The 23,716-nt window shown below is 40.6% G+C and overlaps 1 protein-coding gene across 2 annotated transcripts in view; it reads left to right on the top strand.

The window, feature by feature from the left end:
- The window catches only part of LOC106568000 (delta-sarcoglycan), a 351,309-nt gene that overhangs the window by 278,475 nt on the left and 49,118 nt on the right, over nucleotides 1–23,716 (top strand). For both annotated transcript variants that reach the window (XM_014137970.2, XM_014137971.2), the window contains exons 4-5: nucleotides 4,481–4,568; nucleotides 5,224–5,343. In XM_014137970.2, coding sequence (XP_013993445.1) covers nucleotides 4,481–4,568; nucleotides 5,224–5,343 — 208 coding nt within the window. The remainder of the gene's footprint in view (nucleotides 1–4,480; nucleotides 4,569–5,223; nucleotides 5,344–23,716) is intronic.

The following is a 23,716-nucleotide window of genomic DNA, read 5'->3' as shown; positions in this document are numbered from 1 at the left end:
AGCAACCATAGAAGACATTTAGTCTGGTAGGCTCACTTCGCTGCGAAGCTCTCGGCTGGTTTTCCCTTTGAAATCCATGATGGTTTGCAAGCCCTGTCAAATCCAACAAGTTTCAGAGCCGGTGTAGTAAAATTCGATCTTAGTCCTGTATTGACGCTTTGCCTGTTTGATGGTTTGTCAGAAGGCGTAGAGGGATTTCTTATAAATGTCCAGATTAATCCATGGCTTCTGGTTGGGATATGTACGTACTGTCACTCTGGGAACGACAGCGTCAATACACTTATTAATGAAGCCGGTGACTGATGTGGTAAACTCCTTAATGACATCGGATGAATCCCGGAATATATTCCAGTCTGTGTTAGCGAAATAGTCCTGTAGCTTAGCATCCTCTTCATCAGACCACTTCCGTACTGAGCGTTTCACTGGTACTTCTTGTTTAAGTTTTTGCTTGTAAGCAGAGATCAGGACCATAGAGTTATGGTCATATTTGCCAAAGGTTTACAAAAGAGGGAGAGTAGTATCAGAGAGAGGTGATGTCATAGGAGATGGAGCGATAGATGCTCACTCACACTCTGCCTGACAGTAATAATACCACAGAGCATGCATTGGATGGATAGCTTGATAATGTGCAGAGCCTCATGCTTTATCTCATTTGTCCAGCACCAGCAGAGAGAGAGAGAGAGAGAGCTTGCCAACAACGGCGGAGGTGAGCGGAATAGTAATTATCGATAGAGGTGAAAAATGGAAGAAGACAATTGTCTGGTCCAAGGGGGATAAAGAGAAAGAGATAGAAAACCCTAAGCAAGGATCCTCTCTACTGCTTTTTCCCTCCATCTCTCTCTTGTTCCTCTCTCGCTCTCTCTCTTCTCCAATTCTTCTCCCTCTCCCCCATAGTATACTGTATTAGGGTAGTTCCACCAATTGGGTGCCTTTTGAGAAGTATAGCATGAAAGAAAATTCAAATAATTTACGCCACATTCAGGTCTCACTTAACACTTCATAACATTATAAACAACATTGATCTCAGGGATATTGCCATCAACATTTATCTGATATTACATAATATGATTAGAATAAGCATTATAATAGCAATAATTGGCTTTTACAACTTCAATTTCTTCTGTACATCCATTACACTAGGCCTCTAGCCTATCAGTGAACAGTCAGCGGGGAACAATTTAAAAGCCCAACATTATTTTACAGTCTTCACAAGTCGTTTACATCTGCAAGGCCATAAGAGTCATGAATTAAACATGCTGGCATCCAGGATGTTTGGTGTAAGGAAAGAAAAACATTCTAGGGTGAGGAGCATGCAGGAGAGGGTCATGGAGGAGCCACGGCTGTGTCCTTTGGTGGGCAGAGGAGTCGACTATGTCAGAGTAGCTGTGGTGGAACTGGAAGCGGTGGCTGGTTGGCCGGCAGGAGTAGGAGGCAGGGCCAGAAGGAGGTGAGGAGCTGGAAAGAAGGGGAGAGGTGAGGGTGGAGGCGGTCTGGGGAGGGATGTTTAGAGGCCAGGGAGCGATGCTGGGCAGCTGGGGAGTTTCTTAGACCTGGAAGGGGGGGCGAGGCATCAGTTGGCATGGCATCAAGATTACTGTATTTATATAACCTACCTAAACAAGTCTGATCTTGCAAGCTCACATTCTGTTTCACTGCAAGTGAAGTGAAGCCAGTGTGAGCACAGTAGTCAATCTGGTTTCACAAGGGTACTCTATTTTATTCAATATGGAGTGTAATCTTTAATATTTGCATAATGTGTTTTGGACATACTGACCCCATCAGCTCATGGGATGCCTTCTTCGGGATCTGTTCGATAGCCAGAGCTCTCACACAACCCAGCTCCTCTGTCAACTCAGTTTAGGACAACTCCAGGTTCACCCTGCAGAGGAGGAACAATAGTTTATCATCTTTCAATGTTAGGGCTGCATTCCAAATGGAACCCTATTTCCTAGACAGGGCTTCAGTGTAGACATCTTTGATAGTTACCTTTACTGGTGCCTATGTCCACAATGATTCATACTAACTGGAGTGCCACAACCTAAAACAATTTCAGTCCCCTACGATCCGAGAACGTTTTCCCTCTCATTCAGGTGCTACACAAATAAACCACATCCTATTCTCCTTGGTATCTTTCTTGTAACAAACCCTATGATTTCAAGAGTTGGCCTCCAGTATATTAAAGTTTCACTCTTTCTGTTCTGACAATTAGCTAAATGTTAGCTTGATCTTTTATCAGACTGTGTCATATAGCTAACTCCTATGTATAGCCAACTTCTATGGTAATATGGCATGACAACAATCATACAATAGGAGTTGGCAAGACATCATAAACAGATCTGGGACCAGGCTAGCCAAATGTTGATTCTCTGTGTGGGAAAGAAATTATTTATTCTTTCATAAATCCATAACACATACTATAAAAACTTTTTGAGTCACTAAAGGGCTGTAGGCTAACCAGAATGGCATTATCTGACTTACAGGACACACTTTCTTTGCTTGTGTCTGGATAAGGTTCATCCATCACACATGGAAAGCAATCACCTGATCAGGGACAGTCATAGTGGACGAACTCAAAGTATTCCATCCTATCTAGTTAATTTAGGATTGAGTAATTTCAGTAATATAGCTAGCTAACTAGCTGTTAGCTAGCTAACTACCAGGAGCTAACAGTACAATCGTAGAAATAGATGCCAGACAGGAAAACCATGTCAGAAAACCTGATAGACTGCAGTTGTAGCATAGATAGCTTCTACTGTTGTCTAGTAGCCATATTTTACATGGTAGCTAGCTATATTCAGAGAGGATTTTTTTCACATTGACACAATTACATTCGTTATAGAATTAAAAATCTAATTTGATCAATTACATGTGGAAAAACACATTTGAGTCAACATTAGCTAGCAAGCCAGCAGCAGATGAAGCAGAAAGTTAATTATCTTCCCTGTCTCTATCCCCGGTTTTAGTTTGCGGCTATCACTGTCCAACTGGCTAGGTTTTACTAGCCAATCCTAGTGACAAACTTAGTTATGTTATCGATTCATGGCAGTATACAAACAAAATCTAGCTCACTTATTTTGCTAGCTAGAAAAATAAATATACATAAATTCATTCAGAAACAGAGGAAGAGGATAGCTAGTTAGAACAAGCTAACATTAGCTGCTACCTCACAGCTACCAGTAGCGAACTGCAATTTATTCAGGGCTGTAAATAGACTTTAACAAAATCATTTTGTCTTTCATGTGACAATATTGATAAAACATTACCTAAACTGATCTAACTTATTTGCATTTTGAAACTGTCAAATAGCACTCAAAATAGCACTTCACATACTGACTTTTGGGTGAAGTAAAAAAGAAAGTTCCCGCCCATAAATCCCAAAACCAATTATATCTATTTATAGCTTATTCTGTCATGTGTAAATGGCAGTTTTCAGGAATACAATTGGTGAGTGGACGTCAGTGATATTAAGGGTGAAACCATCAAAACTATGACTCTGAAAGGTTTTAGTGCCAAGTAAAGTAACAGGGTTGACGATTTCATCTTAAATCAGCCATAAATCCCATTCTGTCATGTGCAACACTGCTGTCTCATCCATGGCAAGGTTGTTGCTCTCCTTTATCCTCTTTTTCAATCTTTGCAGTACTCACTGAAGTTCACTCGTCAACAATTAATTTAGACCCAGTGTTTATTTGCTGAAATGTGTGCCGATGCTAGGCTATTAAAAGGGACAGGCGATTAATTTACGTTTTATGGTATATTAAAGGGCACTTCATTTAATAAAACAGGCTTTTAAAATACAATATGTGTGCACAATTTCTACTTAAAATATCAAAGGGATGCAAAAGGCACTCATTTTGTGGAACAAACCATTAACAGGGACGAGAGGCGGCACAATCAGTGTACATGAAAGCAGGTCCTAAGGATACACACTGTAGCAGGAGAAAGAGTCTGGGAGGCTAGAAATTCAATTCCATGAATCGCAGCAGAACAAGAACCATTCCTGCTTGTGCCAGTGGGGCCTAATATACTAAAAGAACAATATGACATAACCTCTTAATTTGAATCTCATGTGCTCAACCACATTGTTAAAGTGACGTATGTCTATTCAGGAATATCAATATTTTGTTTATTTACTGTATTGCTTAGCTGAAAGGAACCTTGATAAGCATGAAGGGCCATAATATTATCTCTAATATACATGAGATGCATTATCTTGCCGGCTTTAAGCGCAACACAATGGCTGCCTGCTATCTTTAATTAAGAACTTGACTGAAGCATGCAAGATTACTCTGGCACGTAAGACAGATCCAGAGTTCAGACGTGATTTGCATTCCAGATTGGCTCTTGACTTGTGGGCTAATGGAAATGATCTGTAAAACATACAGTCCTAGTTACACACTCACACTGAGCACTAGGGTCACTATCGTTTTGTTTGTGTTTGGTGAACTGCATTGTTTGTTTACTTGCTTTGTCTCCGCAGGGCAGCCCACTGTTACTGCAATCCTCCAAAAATGTGTCCATCAATATCCTCAATGGGAAGAATCAGCTGGTCACACAACTTATTGCAGGTAATATCAAGCAACACGATCGAAGACAGTCACACATCCATGGAGGGTTTGTCCTAATATGGACACCGTACAAAGCAATGAAAATCCATTGACATGGATGAGAGTTCTCTTTTGTTCCAAATAGACATTTCGATCCATGAACAGCTACAGATAAACATTACTCCCATGGTAAACTGCAGTGACATTTGTCTTCTGGCTGTTGATTATCGTGCAAAGATGTTTAGTGGATCAGTGAGCAATAGGAATACGGTATGCTAGAGACTCCACTCAAGACACAGCGAAGCAGAATCAATTGTTTTCATGACGTATCAGTCGCCCTCTGCTCAGATCGCTTGTTTCTCCCCACGACATGAAACCATTTCAGGATCATCCAAGTAAAGGAGTTGTTTTTTCTCTGCTGTTTGTTGTGCTATCAATAACAGTTTGTTTTGGTGTCGGGCTGTGTTTATTCTATATTTTCTTATTTCCCCATTCTCTCAGTAGTTGTGTTTTGATCTGCTTTACTTTGTCTTACTCTTGAAGTATTTGACTGTAGTTATAGTTCAGTTATTGTCTCTTTACATAAATCAAGCTGTCGTTCTTGGTTTTTCATATAGCAGCTACCTGTTAAACTAGAACTTCACTGACTTTTCCTGACACATTTTGCTCTGTCCAGGATCCAGTGGAGTGCGTTCACGAGGAAAGATGTTGGAAGTGAAATCTAGCACAGGGAAGCTGCTGTTCTCTGCTGATGATCAGGAGGTGGTGGTGGGAGCAGAGAGGCTACGGGTGACAGGTAAGTTACTGGACCAGACACTGCATTATACTCAAAAGTCTACTAGCAATTTATTGAACTGGAGTTTTAAACTCGACTGCTCACCATTTTTAAGTGTGGTGATCTTTTGGATGTACAGTTAATTGAAATTTAGCAAAAAATAGCTGCCATTTGACGGCTAGTCAACAATTGAATGAACAATCATCACAGACAAAATAATAATTGACAACTCACATTTAAAGAACAGCCTAACATAAGACTATAAGACTTAAAAGACTCTGGGTCTAAGTTTTCTATAAGGGACGATGAGTGATTCTGTATTATTTCGATTTGGAGAAATCATCCAATTATGTTGAACAAGAGCAGATTCCGTCACTTTTATGTTGTATAAGATTGTTACAGTATTTGAGTAAGGTAATCAAAAGTATGTCGAAAAAAACAAATCCAATAATTTCAATCATTCATTCACATTCATAGAAAAAGGGTGAACATTTTCAGGTTGTTTTCCGTGCATTTGATCATCTCTGAACATCCCTCCCAAGGCAGCAATTACTCACAACCCTCATCTACATTTATTTCCCCCCCAGAGCTCCTCAGCCAGAGTTCATTACCCTATTCAACTCAGCTATATTTCGCTTGAATGCATTCAGTTGTGCAACTGACTAGGTATCCCCTTTCTCTTCCCTTCCACTAAGCACAGGGATGCAGAGAGAGAGGGAGGGAGTGGTACAGAGAGAGAGGGAGGGAGGAAAGAGAGAGAGAGAGAGAGAGAGAGAGAGTGAGAGGGTAGGGAAAGATAAGAAATGTAGTGATGTTTCTTCAATTACTCCATGTATCTCTGACCCTTTTTGATGGGGCTGCCAAGGGCCACAGGGTTCATCAAACGCTTTGGCAACCACCGTCGTCAGTCAAAAAGCCTTCTTAGTTCTAAATAGGCCTCTGTTGTACTAATAGTTTCTGTACATATGTGTGGTTGGGCATGCAGGCATACAGTATATGTGTATATGCGTGCGTGCGTGCGTGCATGTGTATGTGTGTGTGCATCCATGCCTGTCTGTGTGTGCTCCAAACCATGCCAAACAACAGCTGTATGAATCAATAAATATAGCCAATGATCTCAGGCCTGGGAAAGCTGCTGTTGACCCCTTTCCCTCCGTCATTCCGTCCATCAGGCAGGATGAAGTGAGGCCAGATTCCTATAAAACTGTCACATGCCATTACCAAATGAATGCTTTTGTCCAAACCAATAAAATGCATAATTATGCTGAGCATATAACTTTAATTGTCCCAAATGAGGTCATTGGAAATCTATGATAGCGCTTTCGCTGCCTTCATTAGGCATTTATTGCACTATCTACTGTAAAAACTGATCAAGGAAGCCACAGGATCCAATGGGGAATAGGGGAGGTGTTTGGAATCATGCTAACTTTGCAATTTGGTGCTAGTTGTGATATGAAGTAAATCAAGATCTCTAAAAAGCTAATCAACTCCCTGAAATTATTGTATTTTTTATTACACAAGAGCGACAGGTGCTGCATCCAGAGAACATAACAAGCAACTTCGGGATAAGAATATAGCCATTGATTGATGGCAAAAGCAATCAGCGACTTAAATGTGTCTGTAAATTGGCTTTCAGAGGCAAAAATGTAGTTTAATTGTTTCATTCATATGTGTCTCGCTTTGTAACACAAGGCTCAATCAGTGCTGCAGGGTAACACTTGATTACAGTGTTCTGCAACTCTTTCAAGACTGTCACGCCCTGACCATAGAGAGCCTTTTTATTCTCTATTTTGTTTAGGTCAGGGTGTGACTAGGGTGGGTAATCTAGGTTGTTTATTTCTATGTTGGCCTGGTATGATCCCCAGTCAGAGGCAGCTGGTTTTTGTTGTCTCTGATTGGGGATCATATTTAGGCAGCCATTTCCCCACTGTGTTTTGTGGGATCTTGTTTATCTGTAGTTGCCTGTGAGCACTTCATTTGATTCACGTTTCGTTCGTTCGTTCGTTCTTTATTGTTTTTTTGTGCGTTTCATTCAATAAACATGTGGAACCCATATCATGCTGCGCTTTGGTCCGAATGTTATTACAACGATCGTGACAAAGACGGTCTCCAAATTGAGCGTTATAAATTCTAGCTATATAAATTCACAGTAGGCGTAGTGTAACTGTATCCATCTGAAAGCAATGAAGTGAAAATATAAAGCTTGACACTTGAGGAAAACAATAGTGAAATATTTCTGACCAGAGCACTGGAGGAAGTGAGTTTGATTGTGATCCTTGTGATGCCCCCATCAGAATGCATGGATTATTGTCCAATGAGAGACCCCTGACAGACTGCACGGCTGTATTATGATATCAACATTGCTGTAATGCAATTCAAAATTTAAATGTTTACTGTTGCTTTTACATAACGTTTTCAAGTTCCTCACAAGGTGGATATTATTTATATATTTTTTTGTTTATCAATACACCATTGTGGAGCAGAATAGTGTTATGATTTATCAGTTAGAGCAATTGTTTTCAGCTGTGTGAGTAATATTATGATAATACTGTATGTCACTGAATAAGCCAGAAGCCCGAAGAACCATAATGGTTGTATACTGTACACGAGACCACACACTGTGCACTCTGGAGACCTTTAATCAAGACAGAGTGAGCTGTGGCCAAATGGCAGTGTACGTTGTATATACAGTTGAAGTCGGAAGTTTACATACACTTAGGTTGGAGTCATTAAAACAAGTTTTTCAACCACTCCACAAATGTATTGTTAACAAACTATAGTTTTGTGCATGACACAAGTCATTTTTCCAACAATTGTTTACAGACAAATTATTTCACTTATAATTCACTGTATCACAATTCCAGTGGGTCAGAAGTTTACATACACTAAGTTGACTGTGCCTTTAAACAGCGTGGAAAATTCCAGAAAATTATGTCAAGGCTTTAGAAGCTTCTGATAGGCTAATTGACATCATTTGAGTCAATTGGAGGTGTACCTGTGGATGTATTTCAAGGCCTACCTTCAAACTCAGTGCCTCTTTACTTGACATCACACGAAAATCAAAAGAAATCAGCCAAGATCTCAGAAAAAAATTGTAGACCTCCACAAGTCTGGTTCATCCTTGGGAGCAATTTCCAAACACCTGAAGGTACCATGTTCATCTGTACAAAAAATAGTACGCAAGTATAAACACCATGGGACCACGCAGCCATCATACCGCTCAGGAAGGAGATGCGTTCTGTCTCCTAGAGATGAACGTACTTTGGTGCGAAAAGTGCAAATCAATCCCAGAACAACAGCAAAGGACCTTGTGAAGATGCTGGAGAAAATGGGTACAAAAGTTTCTATATCCACAGTAAAACGAGTCCTATATCGACATAACCTGAAAGGCTGCTCAGCAAGGAAGAAGCCACTGCTCCAAAACCGCCATAAACAAGCCAGACTACGGTTTGCAACTGCACATGGTGACAAAGATCGTACTTTTTGGAGAAATGTCCTCTGGTCTGATGAAACAAAAATAAAACTGTTTGGCCATAATGGCCATCGTTATGTTTGGAGGAAAAAGGGGAGGCTTGCAAGCTGAAGAACACCATCCCAACCGTGAAGCACAGGGGTGGCAGCATCATGTTGTGGGGGTGCTTTGCTGCAGGAGGGACTGTTGCAAATCACCAAATAGATGGCATCATGAGGTATGTGGATATACTGAAGCAAAATCTCAAGACATCAGTGAGGAAGTTAAAGCTTGGTCGCAAATGGGTCTTCCAAATGGACAATGACCCCAAGCATACTTCCAAAGTTGGGGCAAAATGGCTTAAGGACAACAAAGTCAAGGTATTGGAGTGGCCATCACAAAGCCCTGACCTCAATCCTATAGATTTGTGGGCAGAACTGAAAAAGCGTGTGCGAGCAAGGAGGCCTACAAACCTGATTCAGTTACACCAGCTCTGTCAGGAGGAATGGGCCAAAATTCACCAAACATTTTGTGGGAAGCTTGTGGAAGGCTAGCCGAAACGTTTGACCCAAGTTAAACAATTTAAAGGCATTGCTCCAAATACTAATTGAGTGTAGGTAAACTTCTGACCCACTGGGAATGTGATGAAAGAAATAAAAGCTAAAATAAATCATTCTCTCTACTATTATTCTGACATTTCACATTCTTAAAATAAAGTGGTGATCCTAACTGACCTAAGACAGGGAATATTTACTAGGATTAAATGTCAGGAATTGTGAAAAACTGAGTTGAAATGTGTTTGGCTAAGGTGTTTGTAAACTTCCGACTTCAACTGTAAATTCTTGTGAGCCAGCCCAGTACAGTACAGAAGTGCCACGAGCAGTCTACTGCGATCCTCCATCGTCTTCCCTAGGAAACCACACGTAATCAATTACACAGGAAAAACAATGGGAGAAAATAATGAATTAGCCTGGAATGCAAGGACACAATGGAGCACTCCTTTGTGGTAATTCAAATCTGCTTGGAACAGGGAATTCCAGATTTTTTATGGAGCATGCTCAATAGAGTATTCCCATATTCCCCCCATCCCTCTCTATCCCCCTGTCTCTCCTATAGCATAATTAGCAGGAGTCCACAGAATAATGACATTACCTGCTGCTGTTTTTTTGTTATAATTATAATTAAAGGCTCATTGATTAGCCTCAATTAGAGTCCATTGACTCACTGCAGTGGAGGCTAATTTAAATTGAATAGCACACTTAATAACCACATCAGTACACTGATGAGGGAGGAGCACGGAAACAGATATGGTGCGAGATTCTGGCAGATGCCCTGCGAGATTCTGGCAGATGCCCTTTTTATCTCTCTGCGTACAGTAGGAAAGAAGTTAGAGGTAGTTTCGCGAGCCAATGCTAACTTGCGTTAGCACAATGGCTGGAAGTCTACAGGTACGCTAGGGTATGCAAAACTATCGCTAAATCATACTGCATGCAGACAGAAAAATCACCACGTTATTAGAATTGCACAGATGATGTGGCAAACCCCATTTTAGATGCTACAAAGGGGGATGTCAATGTGGATTGAGAGAAGCAACGTGCAGAAAGTAGTCCCATCCATTAGTGATGTGTCTGTCTCTTCACACATTAACCACATCACCCAGAGAGTAATCACTACGCCAGTCCAGATGCTTGATCTAACAGATGGGGCAGACAATGCCAACTCCATAATATTTTTACAATCCCTAGTCCGTAATATGACACCCGTCAGAGAAAATGGGTAATGTTTAATTCATATCAGGTTTATGAGGAGAGCATGCCTTTATTTTCTTCCTATCTACTGTATCTATCATGGTGGTCTTCAGACTTTCAGCTGTGATGTGTATTACAGTGTATGACTGCTGGAAAGCCACTTGACCTAACCTCAGTTTCCTCCACTCTCAGCCAGTATCTAATTACTGTATAGGGCTAGGGTCACATCCACTCATGGTAGGTGGCTACCTGGCAGTGCTGGTCCAAACTGTTGATGATGGGGTCACAACCCTAATGCAGGTGGCCAGCGGTCCCCTTTGACCTGGTTAATTTGGGGTCACAGTCTTACAGTCCTGGTGCTCTAGGTTGTTGTTAGAATCCACTGCTCTGTATCGGTGTCCAGTAGTCCGTATGGGCTGCAGTGGTCTATAGCCTCATGCCTTGTACTTCCCAGGATTCAGTGCACCTTGTATCTGCTGTAAGAAAAAATGAGAGAGAGAGAAATAGTATGAGAGAGAAAGATAGAGAGAGAATAGATAGATAATGAGAGAGTGTATGAGAGAGAGAACGAGAGAGACCTGGAACTGTGAAGTACTCTATATCCTTTCTTAGAAATAGTAATGGAAATATGACAGTAATGATAACCAACTTTATTTATGTTTCAACTTCTGCATTCCCATCAACATTATAGCCAAGTCATTCCTGAATATGATGACATTCATCCATTTCACTTCATTCTCTTCCTCAGTTTATCCTCCTCCCTCCCTCTCTCTCTCTTTGTGGCTCCAGCTTTCAGTAAGAAGATCATAAAGAGCAGCAGGGTTTTACTGTGTGACGAGTGTCATACATGACATTTATTTAAGGCGCGAGAGGGAGACTACATTTCACCATTTGATCAGGTCTGAATGGGGAATGTGCTTTGCAAAGTGACCATTGGATTTCTGTCAGGTGACCATGCTAAGTAGATGATAAAGAATCCATAAAAGCCAGTGAGTTATAGCCTCTGCTTCTCTGCACTCTGCTTTACCTGGGCCTCTTCCTAGGGCTTGGTTTCACAGTCCACATAAATCGAGCCCACCACAGGTCACAAAGCTAGATTAGATTGTAACCGTGAAGTCAGTACAGTCTCAGGGTTTACAGCACTGAGTGTCTCTGACAAACAAGATGTGTTTGAGAGCCCGGCTAGCCATTTGCAAAATCATGGAGGCATTGTTCGCCTATCAAGTCTTGTTTATACAGAGCTTCAAAAAGTATTCACACCCCTTTACTTTTTCCACATTTTGTTTTGTTACAGCCTGAATTTAAAATGGATTACATTTAGACGTATAATGTTTTTCTTCTCATTTTGAGGATATATAATTCCTGTCAAGGATATGTGAGAGAGAGGATGGTCTAGGTGTTGATTGTATACCTCGCTTCCAATGAAAATAGCGTCTAACTGCATCCACCACTGATCCATGATAACTAATGGTATCTTGGAACATGGATGGCATTGGTAATGGACTAAAATGTAAGCCTGAGAATCTTTAGGTGACTTTTGCAGCAGTATGAGATCGGTTTTCGATTTACAATGACTGTCCTCTTTAATATACTGTATATCTGGCTCTCAATGGCTGCGTTTACACAGTGTCACAAGCGTCGTTGTAGGTAGACCAAAATGCAGCGGGTATATTTATCATCTTCTTTTATTGAAGAAAAAACAAAACACTTACACAAAACAAATGACGAAAACAGTCCCGTAAGGTGCACAGACTAAACAGGAAACAACCACCCACAAACACAAGTGAAAACACACACAACTAAATATGGCCTCCAATCAGAGATAACAACAAACAGCTGACTCTGATTGGAGGTCATTGACAAAACTAACATAGACATAGAAAAACTAGAAAACCACATAGAACATAAACCAAAAACCCCGAAACACACTAAACAAACACCCCCTGCCACGCCCTGACCAAACTACAATAACAAACAACCCCTTTTACTGGTCAGGACGTGACACACAGGCAGCCCAATTCTGATATTTTTTCCACCAATTGGTCTTCTGACAAATCACACCAGATCTTCACATCAGATCTTTTTCAGAGCTAATCTGATTAGTCAAAAGACCAATTAGCGAAGAAAAAAAAAATCAGAATCGGACTGCCTGTCTAAATACAGCCAACGTGCATTATATAGTACCACCTTAAACCGGGCTTTGGCATTATTGAAATTAAAGCGTAACCTTGGAATCAAGTAGTTTACGGTATACACAATAAGCATAGACAGACCAATGAGATATTGCTACAAACAGTTATCCAAACAGCGATGCCCATTCCTTTTTTCCTTCTTCACTTTATTCTTGCAATCGGCCTGTTGTTCTAATGATTCCTCCCAAGGTCTGGTCAACGACACGCAGGCATGCACACACACACCCACACACACACACACACACACACATATACTGTACAAACACACACTCATCAGTGTGATATCCCTCTTCCAGACTGCGGCTGCCCGGAGCTTGATTAACCACAAGGCACAGTGATGTGTTCCACAGCTCCATGTACGGCTCCATGCTACAGTAGCTCCTTGGGTGACAAATGGTCTGGTAGCAGAGGATGATGTTATCGGCCCCACTGACACTCTGTTCTCCCATCCCGCTCCATCTCCCTCTATACTAGGCGCCTGCTACGGGTGTGAGCACTGAAGTTTGTAGCTATAAACCGGATGACCAGATGACAGTAGAGTACTTGAAAGCCACGGTGAAATCATGATTTTGCAAATATAGTACTTAATGTACAAGTATATAGAAAATCAATACATACAGTAAACAGAGCCTACATTTACTTGCAATTGTGCATCAAAAATGATCAGCTACAAAATAAATATGTGCTGGTGTATTAAATATCACTCTCACGCCATCTGCAGTAGTCTCCTTAAAATACTTTACTGCTTGCTTTTACTAACAAACTATTTCCCCGTTTAATATCTACACATTATCAGTCCCTGTTGAGCCATGTTCTTGATGCAGTCCCACATGAAAAAATGGTTTACTATAGAATACTACAGTACTTACTATTAAATTCTATAGTAAATTGTGGAATACTATACTACACGCTGTTTAACCCTCAATCATGTGTAGTAAATACTATAGAATGTTGTAGTATTTACTACAGTTTATTTTTCAGATAATATTGGAGTATTTACTACAGTATTATCCGCAACAAAAAAACACTGTAGTAAATACTACAGTAAAGTCCACAAAAACAATTCACTTGCATCTAACTATAGTAAATACCACACTATTTAATTTGCATATACCCTGCCCATTCCCCTCCACCATATCGCAATTTGTCCACCTATAAGTGAGAAATCTATGCCAAGTATAGTCCATAAATTGTGTTCCCAACGGTTATAGAAAAGAGCAGAAGCTCTGAACTATCTGTTCAGACCCCCAGTCTCACATAGCTACAGGTCATGGAAAATGTGCTATTTTACTGTTTCTCCAGTAGGTTTCCTGAAGGAGAAAGCCTCCATTTCTATGTCAAAGATAACAAAACAAAAACACTATAGTAAATACTACAGTAATGTCTGCAAAACACTACAGTAAATACTAAAGTATACTACAGTCCAGAAAAACACGATAGTAAATACTACAGTATACTACAATCTGCAAAAACACTACATTAATTACTATAGTATTTACTAAAGTTTTTATTTTACTACAGTAGTTATACTATAGTTAACTGTAAATATTACAGTATACTACAGTAAATACAACAGTATTGACTGTAGTGTTTTTGCCTACTTTGGTCCTCAAAAACACTACACTGAATATTACAGTAAAGTCTGCAGAAACACTACAGTGAATTCTATAATATTTATACCATAGTATACAATTTCAAAAAAATATGTTGGGTGTGCTCTTCTCCTCCCCACCGCTTTCACCAATGCAACCATCCCACCCCTGTCTGACTTACTGCAACAACGAGGCTGATGCTAAATTTATTTAATTATAATCTGCAATCTAGTGTACTACTGAGGATCCCTGGAGCACTCTTCAACTGTACATCACGTCCAAGAACCTACTTCTCCCCAACACTCAAGTGCACTTTTGTTCCTGGAGCGAGAGCCACTTTCACTATAAAAGGTCCACCGGGTCCTTGGAAACAAACTTATGTAATTCTGCCGCTAAATGGCACTGCACCCAAGGCAGATATATAGTTCTAATTTTCCTGCATTCGGCCACCTGGATTTTGCTCTCTCTGAGTACTATTGCTGGAATCCTATTTATGGATGCGGCACTGGTGTTTCCATTAATTGGAAATTAATTTAAATTTTATTTGTCACATACGACGAATACAACAGGTGTAGACTTTACCATGAAATGCTTACTTACAAACCCTTTCCCAACGATGCAGAGTTAAAAAGTAAGAACATTTGCAAATTAGAATAGAAAATAGTACAATAAATAACAATAACGAGGCTATATACAAATCAAATTGTATTTGTCACATGTTTCATAAACAACAATTGTAGGCTAACAGTGAAATTACTTCCTAACAACGCAGAAAAAAATGTATAGAACTAGTAAGAAAATAAAAAAATATTAAAAAAGAATAACATGAGAAATGATGAGGTAATTGAGGTACATACGCTATAGTGGATTCAATTATTTTAGCCACACCCGTTGCTGACAGGTGTATAAAATAGAGCACACAGGCATGCAATCTCTATAGACAAACATTGTCAGTAGAATGGCCTTACTGAAGAGCTCAGTGACTTTCAACGTGGCACTGTCATAGGATGCCACCTTTCCAACAAGTCAGTTCGTCAAATTTCTGCCCTGCTAGAGCTGCCCTGGACAACTGTAAGTGCTGTTATTGTGAAGTGGAAATGTCAAGGATCAACAACGGCTCAGCCATGAAATGGTAGGCCACACAAGCTCACAGAACAGGACAGCGGGAATGCTGAAGTGCGTTGCACGTAAAAATTGTCTGTCCTCGGTTGCAACACTCACTACTGAGTTCTAAACTGCCTCTGGAAGCAACGTCAGCACAAGAACTGTTTGTCGGGAGCTTCATGAAATGGGTTTCCATGGCCGAGCAGCCGCACACAAGACTAAGATTACCATGCCTAATGCCAAGAGTCGGCTGGAGTGGTGTAAAGCTCGCCACCATTGGACTCTGGAGCAGTGGAAACTTATTCTCTGGAGTGTTGAATCACATTCCAACATCTGCCAGTTTGACGGACTAATCTGGTGGACGCCAGGGGAACGCTACCTGCCCGAATGCATAGTGCCAACTGTAAAGTTTGGTGGAGGAGGAATAATAGTCTGGCACTGTTTTTCATGGTTCAGGCAAGGTCCCTTTGTTCCAGTGAAGGGAAATCTTACCGCTAAAGCATACAATGACATTCTAGACGATTCTGTGCTTCCAAGTTTGTGGCAACAGTTTGGGGAAGGCCCTTTCCTGTTTCAGCATGAATGCCCCCGTGCACAAAGCGAGGTCCATACAGAAATGGTTTGTGGAGATCAGAGTAGAAGAACTTGACTGGCCTGCACAGAACCCTGACCTCAACCCCATCAAACACCTTTGGGATGAATTGGAACGCCGACTGCAAAGCAGGCCTAATCGCTTAACATCAGTGCTCGACCTCACTAATGCTCTTGTGACTGAATGGAAGCAAGTCGTCCCCCCCCCCCCGGCTTAGACAGGGCTTAGAATGTTTCGTTCCAAAAATGAGGGGTTAAAAACATGTAAAAATATACACTGCCATTCAAAAGTTTGGGGTCACTTAGAAATGTCCTGGTTTTTGAAAGAAAAGCACATTTTTTGGCCATTAAAATAACATCAAATTGATCCGAAATACAGTGTAGACAGTGTTAATGTTGTAAAGGACTATTGTAGCTGGAAACGGCTGATTTTTTTAAGGAATATCTACATAGGCGTACAGAGGGCCATTATCAGCAACCATCACTCCTGTGTTCCAATGGCACGTTGTGTTAGCTAATCCCATGTTTATCATTTTAAAAGGCTAATTGTTCATTAGAAAACCCTTTTGCAATTATGTTAGCACAGCTGAAAACGGTTGTACTGATTAGAGGAGCAATAAAACTGCCCTTCTTTAGACTAGTTGAGTATCTGGAGCATCAGCATTTGTGGGTTAAATTACAGGCTCAAAATGGACAGAAACAATGACTGGCAGCTTCATTAAATAGTTCCCGCAAAACACCAGTCTCAACGTCAACAGTGAAGAGGCGACTCCGAGATGCTGGCCTTCTAGGCAGAGTTCCTCTGTCCAGTGTCTGTGTTCTTTTGCCCATGTTAATCTTTTATTTTTATTGGCCAGTCTGAGATATGGCTTTTTCTTCGCAACTCTGCCTAGAAGGCCAGCATCTCGGAGTCGCCTCTTCACTGTTGACATTGAGACTGGTTTTTTGTGGGTACTATTTAATGAAGCTGCCAGTTGAGGACTTGTGAGGTGTCTGTTTCTCAAACTAGACACTCTAATGTACTTGTCCTCTTGTTCAGTTGTGCACCTGGACCTCCCACTCCTCTTTCTATTCTGGTTAGAGACAGTTTGCGCTGTTCTGTGAAGGGAGTAGTACACAACGTTGTATAAGATCTTCAGTTTCTTGGGAATTTCTTGCATGGAATAGCCTTCATTTCTCAGAACTAGAATAGACTGATGAGTTTCAGAAGAATGTTCTTTGCTTCTGGCCATTTTGAGCCTGTAATCGAACCCACAAATGCTGATGCTCCAGATACTCAACTAGTCTAAAGGCCAGTTTTATTGCTTCTTTATTCAGGACAACCGTTTTCAGCTGTGCTAACATAATTGCAAAATGGTTTTCTAATGATCAATTAGCCTTTTGAAAATGATCAAGTTGGATTAGCTAACACAACGTGCCATTGGAACACAGGAGTGATGGTTGCTGATAATAGGCCTGTGTACGCCTATGTAGATATTGCATAAAAAATCTGCCGTTTTCAGCTACAATAGTCATTTACAACATTAACAATGTCTCCACTGTATTTCAAAAACAAGGACATTTCTAAATGACCCCAAACTTTTGAACGGTAGTGTACATCTTTCCCATCTCAATCGATATACATCTATGCAATCATGACAGCCAAAGGTAATTTAAACATTGATTGATCCTATGTGTAGATACAGGTCTGCTATCATAAGAAAGGCCCTTGAACATCCTAGTGTAAATACAGCAGATGATCCAGATATCAGCTCAGCAGCAGTGCTATTCAAGTTAAATACTACTGATGTGGAAGACCCGCAGGCCATGTAATGTGGGTGCAGCCGTAATGCCTACTGATATGTCTGGATAAACAACATAACCTCTCACTGGGAGGCCGGGTCTGTACAGACTGTGCTACATAGGCTATTTAAAAACACGTCTCACATTTGTCATCCTTTGCCCATATACTCTTCTCCATCGCCTCCCTCTATCCCACCACCAGTCGCTATGGAAGACATTAAGTGAATGTTTATGAGGCCTCCAAACACTAGTGATATATCCTGCTGCATGCTTCATAAGGCGCTGATTGATCAGCAGGAGACTGGCGGACTAGGAGGGTCGAAGGAGACGTAATGGAAACACATTGACAAAATAATTTCAGAAGGGACATTATGTGGGAACTTGGAAATAAAACTAAAATGGCTTTATCGATCTTTCACTCAATCTGTTTATGGACGTTTATGGCCGGTGCATTACAGGATGTCACTGGGAGAGTTGGCCCAGTCAGGTTCCCAATGGAGCGTTTAGGGAGAGGTGTGTGAATGTGAATGCATGCGAGTGTGCGCGTTTACAAGCGTGTGAGCGTGTGCACGTGTGTGTAGGCACGCTTGTGCACACATCAAATCAAATTGTATTTGTTACATGCGCCGAATACAACAGGTGTAGACCTTACAGTGAAATGCTTACTTTCAAGCCCTTAACCAACAATGCAGTTTTAAGAAAATACCTTAAAAAAAAAGTATGAGATAAGAATAACAAATAATTAAAGAGCAGCAGTAAATACTGTAACAATAGCGGGGCTATATACAGGGGGTACCGGTACAGAGTCAATGTGCTGGGGTACCGGTGTCGAGGTAATATGTACATGTAGGTAGAGTGATTAAAATTACTATGCATAGATAATAACAGATAATAACATTTGCACGTGTGTGGTTGCCTATGTATGAAAGTCGACTAAAGTTCATAAGGTAATGTGTAAATACAAGTGAGAAGATATTGATCGATTGAATCTCATAGGCTGGTTATTGATTTAAGACCATACGTAGTATAACTAAGCTCTGATTGTACTGCAGTTAAGGCAGCAGACAGTTTGATCCTATCCAGTACTGCTCCCTATGTTGAACCCCATTGTGTTACCAGATACCCAACTATGCAGTATGCTGTATATGGGGAATATCAAACATTCACTATTACAGTGTCCATATTAGGACTGCATCACATTAACTTGCTCTCTAATTAAGGTGTGAAAGTGAAGATATTATAGACAGTGTGTGGTATGCCTAATACCAAAAAGGCACATACTGTACTGCTACAGTCCTTTCTCCTAACTAAAAGTACTGATCTGTCAGTTAGGCTGAATGGCACCACAGACTCAGCCACACACTGTGCATACAGCCAAAGGCTAAAGGCAGCCTTTTTCTTCCCACAGTGATTTTGTTTCCTGGTCTTGATCTGACTACGGCTGCAGTCTGTCTGTCCACACTGAGTCACTTTAATCATTTCTCTCCCAGGGGCTTTGATCATCTATTATTTTCATCTATGGACTGTGGCTAGCTGGCTGGTAGTAGTGTTTGAGAGAAGGCTGTCTGGGCCCTACTGTGTCAGAATGGGGAACTGATGTTGTGTTTTTTGCTATACTGCACTGGCCTTTTAGTACAGATTTTCCAGGTTCTAACTCAATGTGTTAATGCTGTGTTATGCATTTTGCCAAAACCATTCTGGGTTATGTTGTTGGTTGAATCCCTCTGACTGTATGAATACACCTACTGAAACAAACTTCAACAGACTGTACTCACCTTAAGTGTGATTTTTTTTGTTGTTGCCAAAAGAGGCCCATCATCTGTAAATCCCTCCCCAAAACTGGCTTTGACAGTACAGTATTCTGACATGCTGCTGACAGCTCATCACACACCCTCACCATGTATTCTATGAACATAGCATTACATATGGACAGCCTCTATTACTCTTCATGGATATGGTTGGCAAGTTTGAATGGTTTGTGTATCTCACCGATCAATGTAAATCTCGGCTGTCAGGCGGGGGGGCTGAGTTTTTCTCTGTCAGCATTTTCACACAAAAAAGTAATTGTGAAATTTGTTACATTTGTTACCGCTAAGCTGGCACTGTATTGACCACCTTTCTCTCCATAATATAATAGTCGCTTACCGTAGGAGACACCATAAAGTGAAATATCTCCCCATAAAAGCTGCATCACAACTTTTCCATACCATCTGAGCAAAGAGCAATGTAGAGCAATGTTTTGGCTGTGAGGCCTGGATATTTACTTGAAGGGCTCATGGCTACAGTGTAGAAATATGTATGAATGTTTTATTTTCTGCTCTGTAAGTCGGTGGGTTACTTGTGACAGGCTATTTTGGGTTGGGGACTGTGGGATGTCTCCTATCCGCTGTACACTCTTAGCACCTTTTTTTCTATCTAGAACCTGAAAAGGTTGTTTAGCTGTCCCCATAGAACCCTTTGAAAAACCCTTTTGGTTTCAGGTAGAACCCTTTCTTCAGAAGGTTATACATCCAACCCAAAAGATTTTTACCTGGAACCAAAAGGTTTCTCCTATGGGGACAGTAGAATAACTCTTTTGGAATCCTGTTTTCTGAGTGTAGAGTCTCATTAGTCTGTGGGTATATGCGTGTGCAGTAGTCTACATTAAGTTACATGTACACAATAATACAATTATTGTAAATAGTCAGATGAATATGATAGTTCGATTTAAATATTTACATGCTTTACAAGAACGATTTCCCTAATAATCCTGTTTACATGGGCACATCTGAAATCAGGCTACCTGATTGGGCTTTGATAAATGCAGAAAATCGGCAACCAAAATAAACGTTCCAACATATCCACCATGTTTTTTTATGAAGAATATTTGATTCCGACCTTCCCTGTAGCTCAGTTGGTAGAGCATGGTGTTTGCAACACCAGGGTTGTGGGTTCGATTCCCACGGGGGGCCAGCACGGGAAAAAAAATGTATGAAATTAAATGTATGCATTCACTACTGTAAGTCTCTCTGGATAAGAGCGTCTGCTAAATGACTAAAAATGTAAAAATGTAAAATTCTGAGTTCGGACATTTAAAGTTTGTATGTGAAAACTATTTCAAAGATGCATACTTTCAGTTTTTCAGAACTCACTTGCGCAAAAGTAGGAAGCTCGCCTGCTCGTGCTAGCACATGCGCAGATCAACGTTGATTAAGGCGTTTACATGTCCAATAGTTGGAAATATTGCTCAGAAAATCTGGGGCCTCATTTAGAACCGTTGCGTAAATTTCACACAAAATTTTGGGATGCTCCATTTCTGAAAAGTCTGCGCATATACTGTACAAAAATATTAAGAATTATAAACTTGGCGCAATCCATACATACATGTTTCCCGTTATCAATCAGAACTTTCGTAAAACTGTGCATGCGTGAATGAGCCTGAAAACTCAACCTGAAAAACGCCTCCATTCACCTTTAATGGTCACATTAACGGCCTTTATTTGCTGTATAATTTTTAACTATTGTGATTAGACCAGAGCATGCAAAAGATGAATCTTTGTTCAATATTTAGTTTATCAATAGTTTATTGGGTTTATATGTCCTGTGTTGGTATAGGCTCTGAGATTAAATAGACAATGATGTTATGCTCTTATCGCACAGCAATGCTGTAGCCTACCCATACTGTCAAATATTTTACATACTGGTCTATTTACTTTGTTGGCAGAATGTTTTAATCTTTAGCAGTAATTTATGCTGTATCTGGAAAAGGACTGTGTCAGTTTCTGATGGAGAAAACAATGGCAAATTGTCAGGGACCTGTATGCAGAATGTTTTGAATTCAACAATGTTTTATATCAACTTTTCCCCCAACCTAAATATGATGGACTGCTTTTGAATTCTGAAATATTGTAGGGCAGGCTACTAAAAAAATGCAATTACAGTACTTACAAGAAATACAACTGTAACTACTGTGTGTTTTTGTTCTACTTTACTTTGTAATTTATGTTTTATAGTACTACTGGTATTCATTACTGCATTGTTGGGAAAGAGCAAGCAACAAAGGTATTTCACTGTAGGCTATTTGTGCACATGACAATAAAACTTGAAACTTGATACATACTGTAGGCCTACTTCAATGTAAAAGATTAGCAATTCAATTTGACTGTATACCGATATTATAAACTGCGCTGCCTATGATATTGCAAAACTTAATATACATATAGCCTATCTATTTACTAGGCTACTAGGTCCAATTAAATGAGAGATGCGCATGGTAATTTGTTGTATGTCTCCATTGGGAATATGAACCCATCACGGCCAGAAAAGGTGAGGAATATATTCTGCAATGGTTATGAAATTCCTATGTCTAATTATTTTAGATTCTAAATATAAAAACACAGATTTTCGCTCTTCTCACTAATGGCAAATGGTTACATTCTTGTTAATAGGTTTTCCTATTAGAATTCTTTTATGAATAAGCTTTTCATCATATCCCCCAATTTCACAAAATACTTACTTGCCAGCTTGCAAAACAATATTTCAACCGCTAAAGTTTGCAGGGTGGCACATTCTCACATCAAGTAAAATTTAAATAAATGCCAACTTTTGCGCGAAAACTAGCACATGCAAAGGGGGTATATTTTGTACATAGCCATAGTTTATAAATGAGGCCCCAGGTCTTTTAATCAGCGTATACTTACCTTGATTTTGACCTTAAGCTGATTAAGATAAGCAGAGTAACGTGTTACCATGACAAAAGAAATAACCAGCCAACTGCCATAATCAGTTCAATATCGAATTACTAGTGTGCATGTAAACGTACTTGGTGTATAACTGTGGGTAGAGATAGTTTACTCTATGCATATGAATGGTCTGATGAGGGTCTGGCTCCTTTGTATCATCTCTTAATGAACCCTCATCCCTGTGGGAGTTCACACAAAGTGTATTCGGAAAGTATTCAGACCCCATGACTTTTCCCACATTTTGTCAGGTTGGATGGGGAGTGTCGCTGCACAGCTATTTTCAAGTCTCTCCAGAGATGTTCTATAAGGTTCAAGTCTGGGCTCTGGCTGGGAAACTCAAGGACATTGAGACTTGTCCCGAAGCCACTCCTGCATTGTCTTGGCTGTGTGCTTAGTGTCGTTGTCCTTTTGGAAGGTGAACCTTCGCCCCAGTCTGAGGTCCTGAGCGCTCTGGAGCAGGTTTTCATCAAAGGAACTATCTGTACTTTGTTCCATTAGTCTTTCCCTTTCCTAACCAGTCTTCCAGTCCAATCTGCTGAAAATCATCCCGACAGCATGATGCTGCCACCACCATGCTTCATCGTAGGGATGGTGCCAGGTTTCCTCCAGACGTGATGCTTGGCATTGAGGCCAAAGAGTTCAATCTTGGTTTCATCAGACTAGAGAATCTTGTTTCTCATGGTCTGAGTGTCTTTTAGATGCCTTTTGGCAAACTCCAAGAAGGCTGACATGTGACTTTTACTGAGGAGTGTCTTCCGTCTGGCCACTCTACTGTAAATTCCTGATTAGTGGAGTGCTGCAGAGATGGTTATCCTTCTGGAATGTTCTCCAATCTCCACAGAGGAATTCTGGAGCTCTATCAGAGTGACCATTGGGTTCTTTGTCAACTCCCTGACCAAGGCCCTTCTCCCCCGATTGCTCAGTTTGGCCGGGCAGCCATCTCTAAGGCAGTCAGCTCTTTCCCAGATCTGTTCCTCGGCACAATCCTGTCTCGGAGCTCTACAGACAATTTCTTCGACCTCATGGCTTGGTTTTTGTTTTGACATGCACTGTCAACTGTGGGACCTTATATAGACAGGTGTGTGCCTTTCCAAATCATGTCAAATCAATTGAATTTACAACAGGTGGACTCTAAATCCCCTAAAAGTGGAGTTGTTTTACATCTCATCTTATATACATTACAAGACAGAAGTCCAGTGACAGTCTCATAGCC

Source organism: Salmo salar, chromosome ssa13, assembly GCF_905237065.1.
Source record: "Salmo salar chromosome ssa13, Ssal_v3.1, whole genome shotgun sequence".
In the NCBI taxonomy this organism is placed as follows: Eukaryota; Metazoa; Chordata; class Actinopteri; order Salmoniformes; family Salmonidae; genus Salmo; species Salmo salar.
The sequence above is the reverse complement of the archived record's forward strand: the minus strand, read 5'-3'. Positions and strand labels throughout refer to the sequence as shown.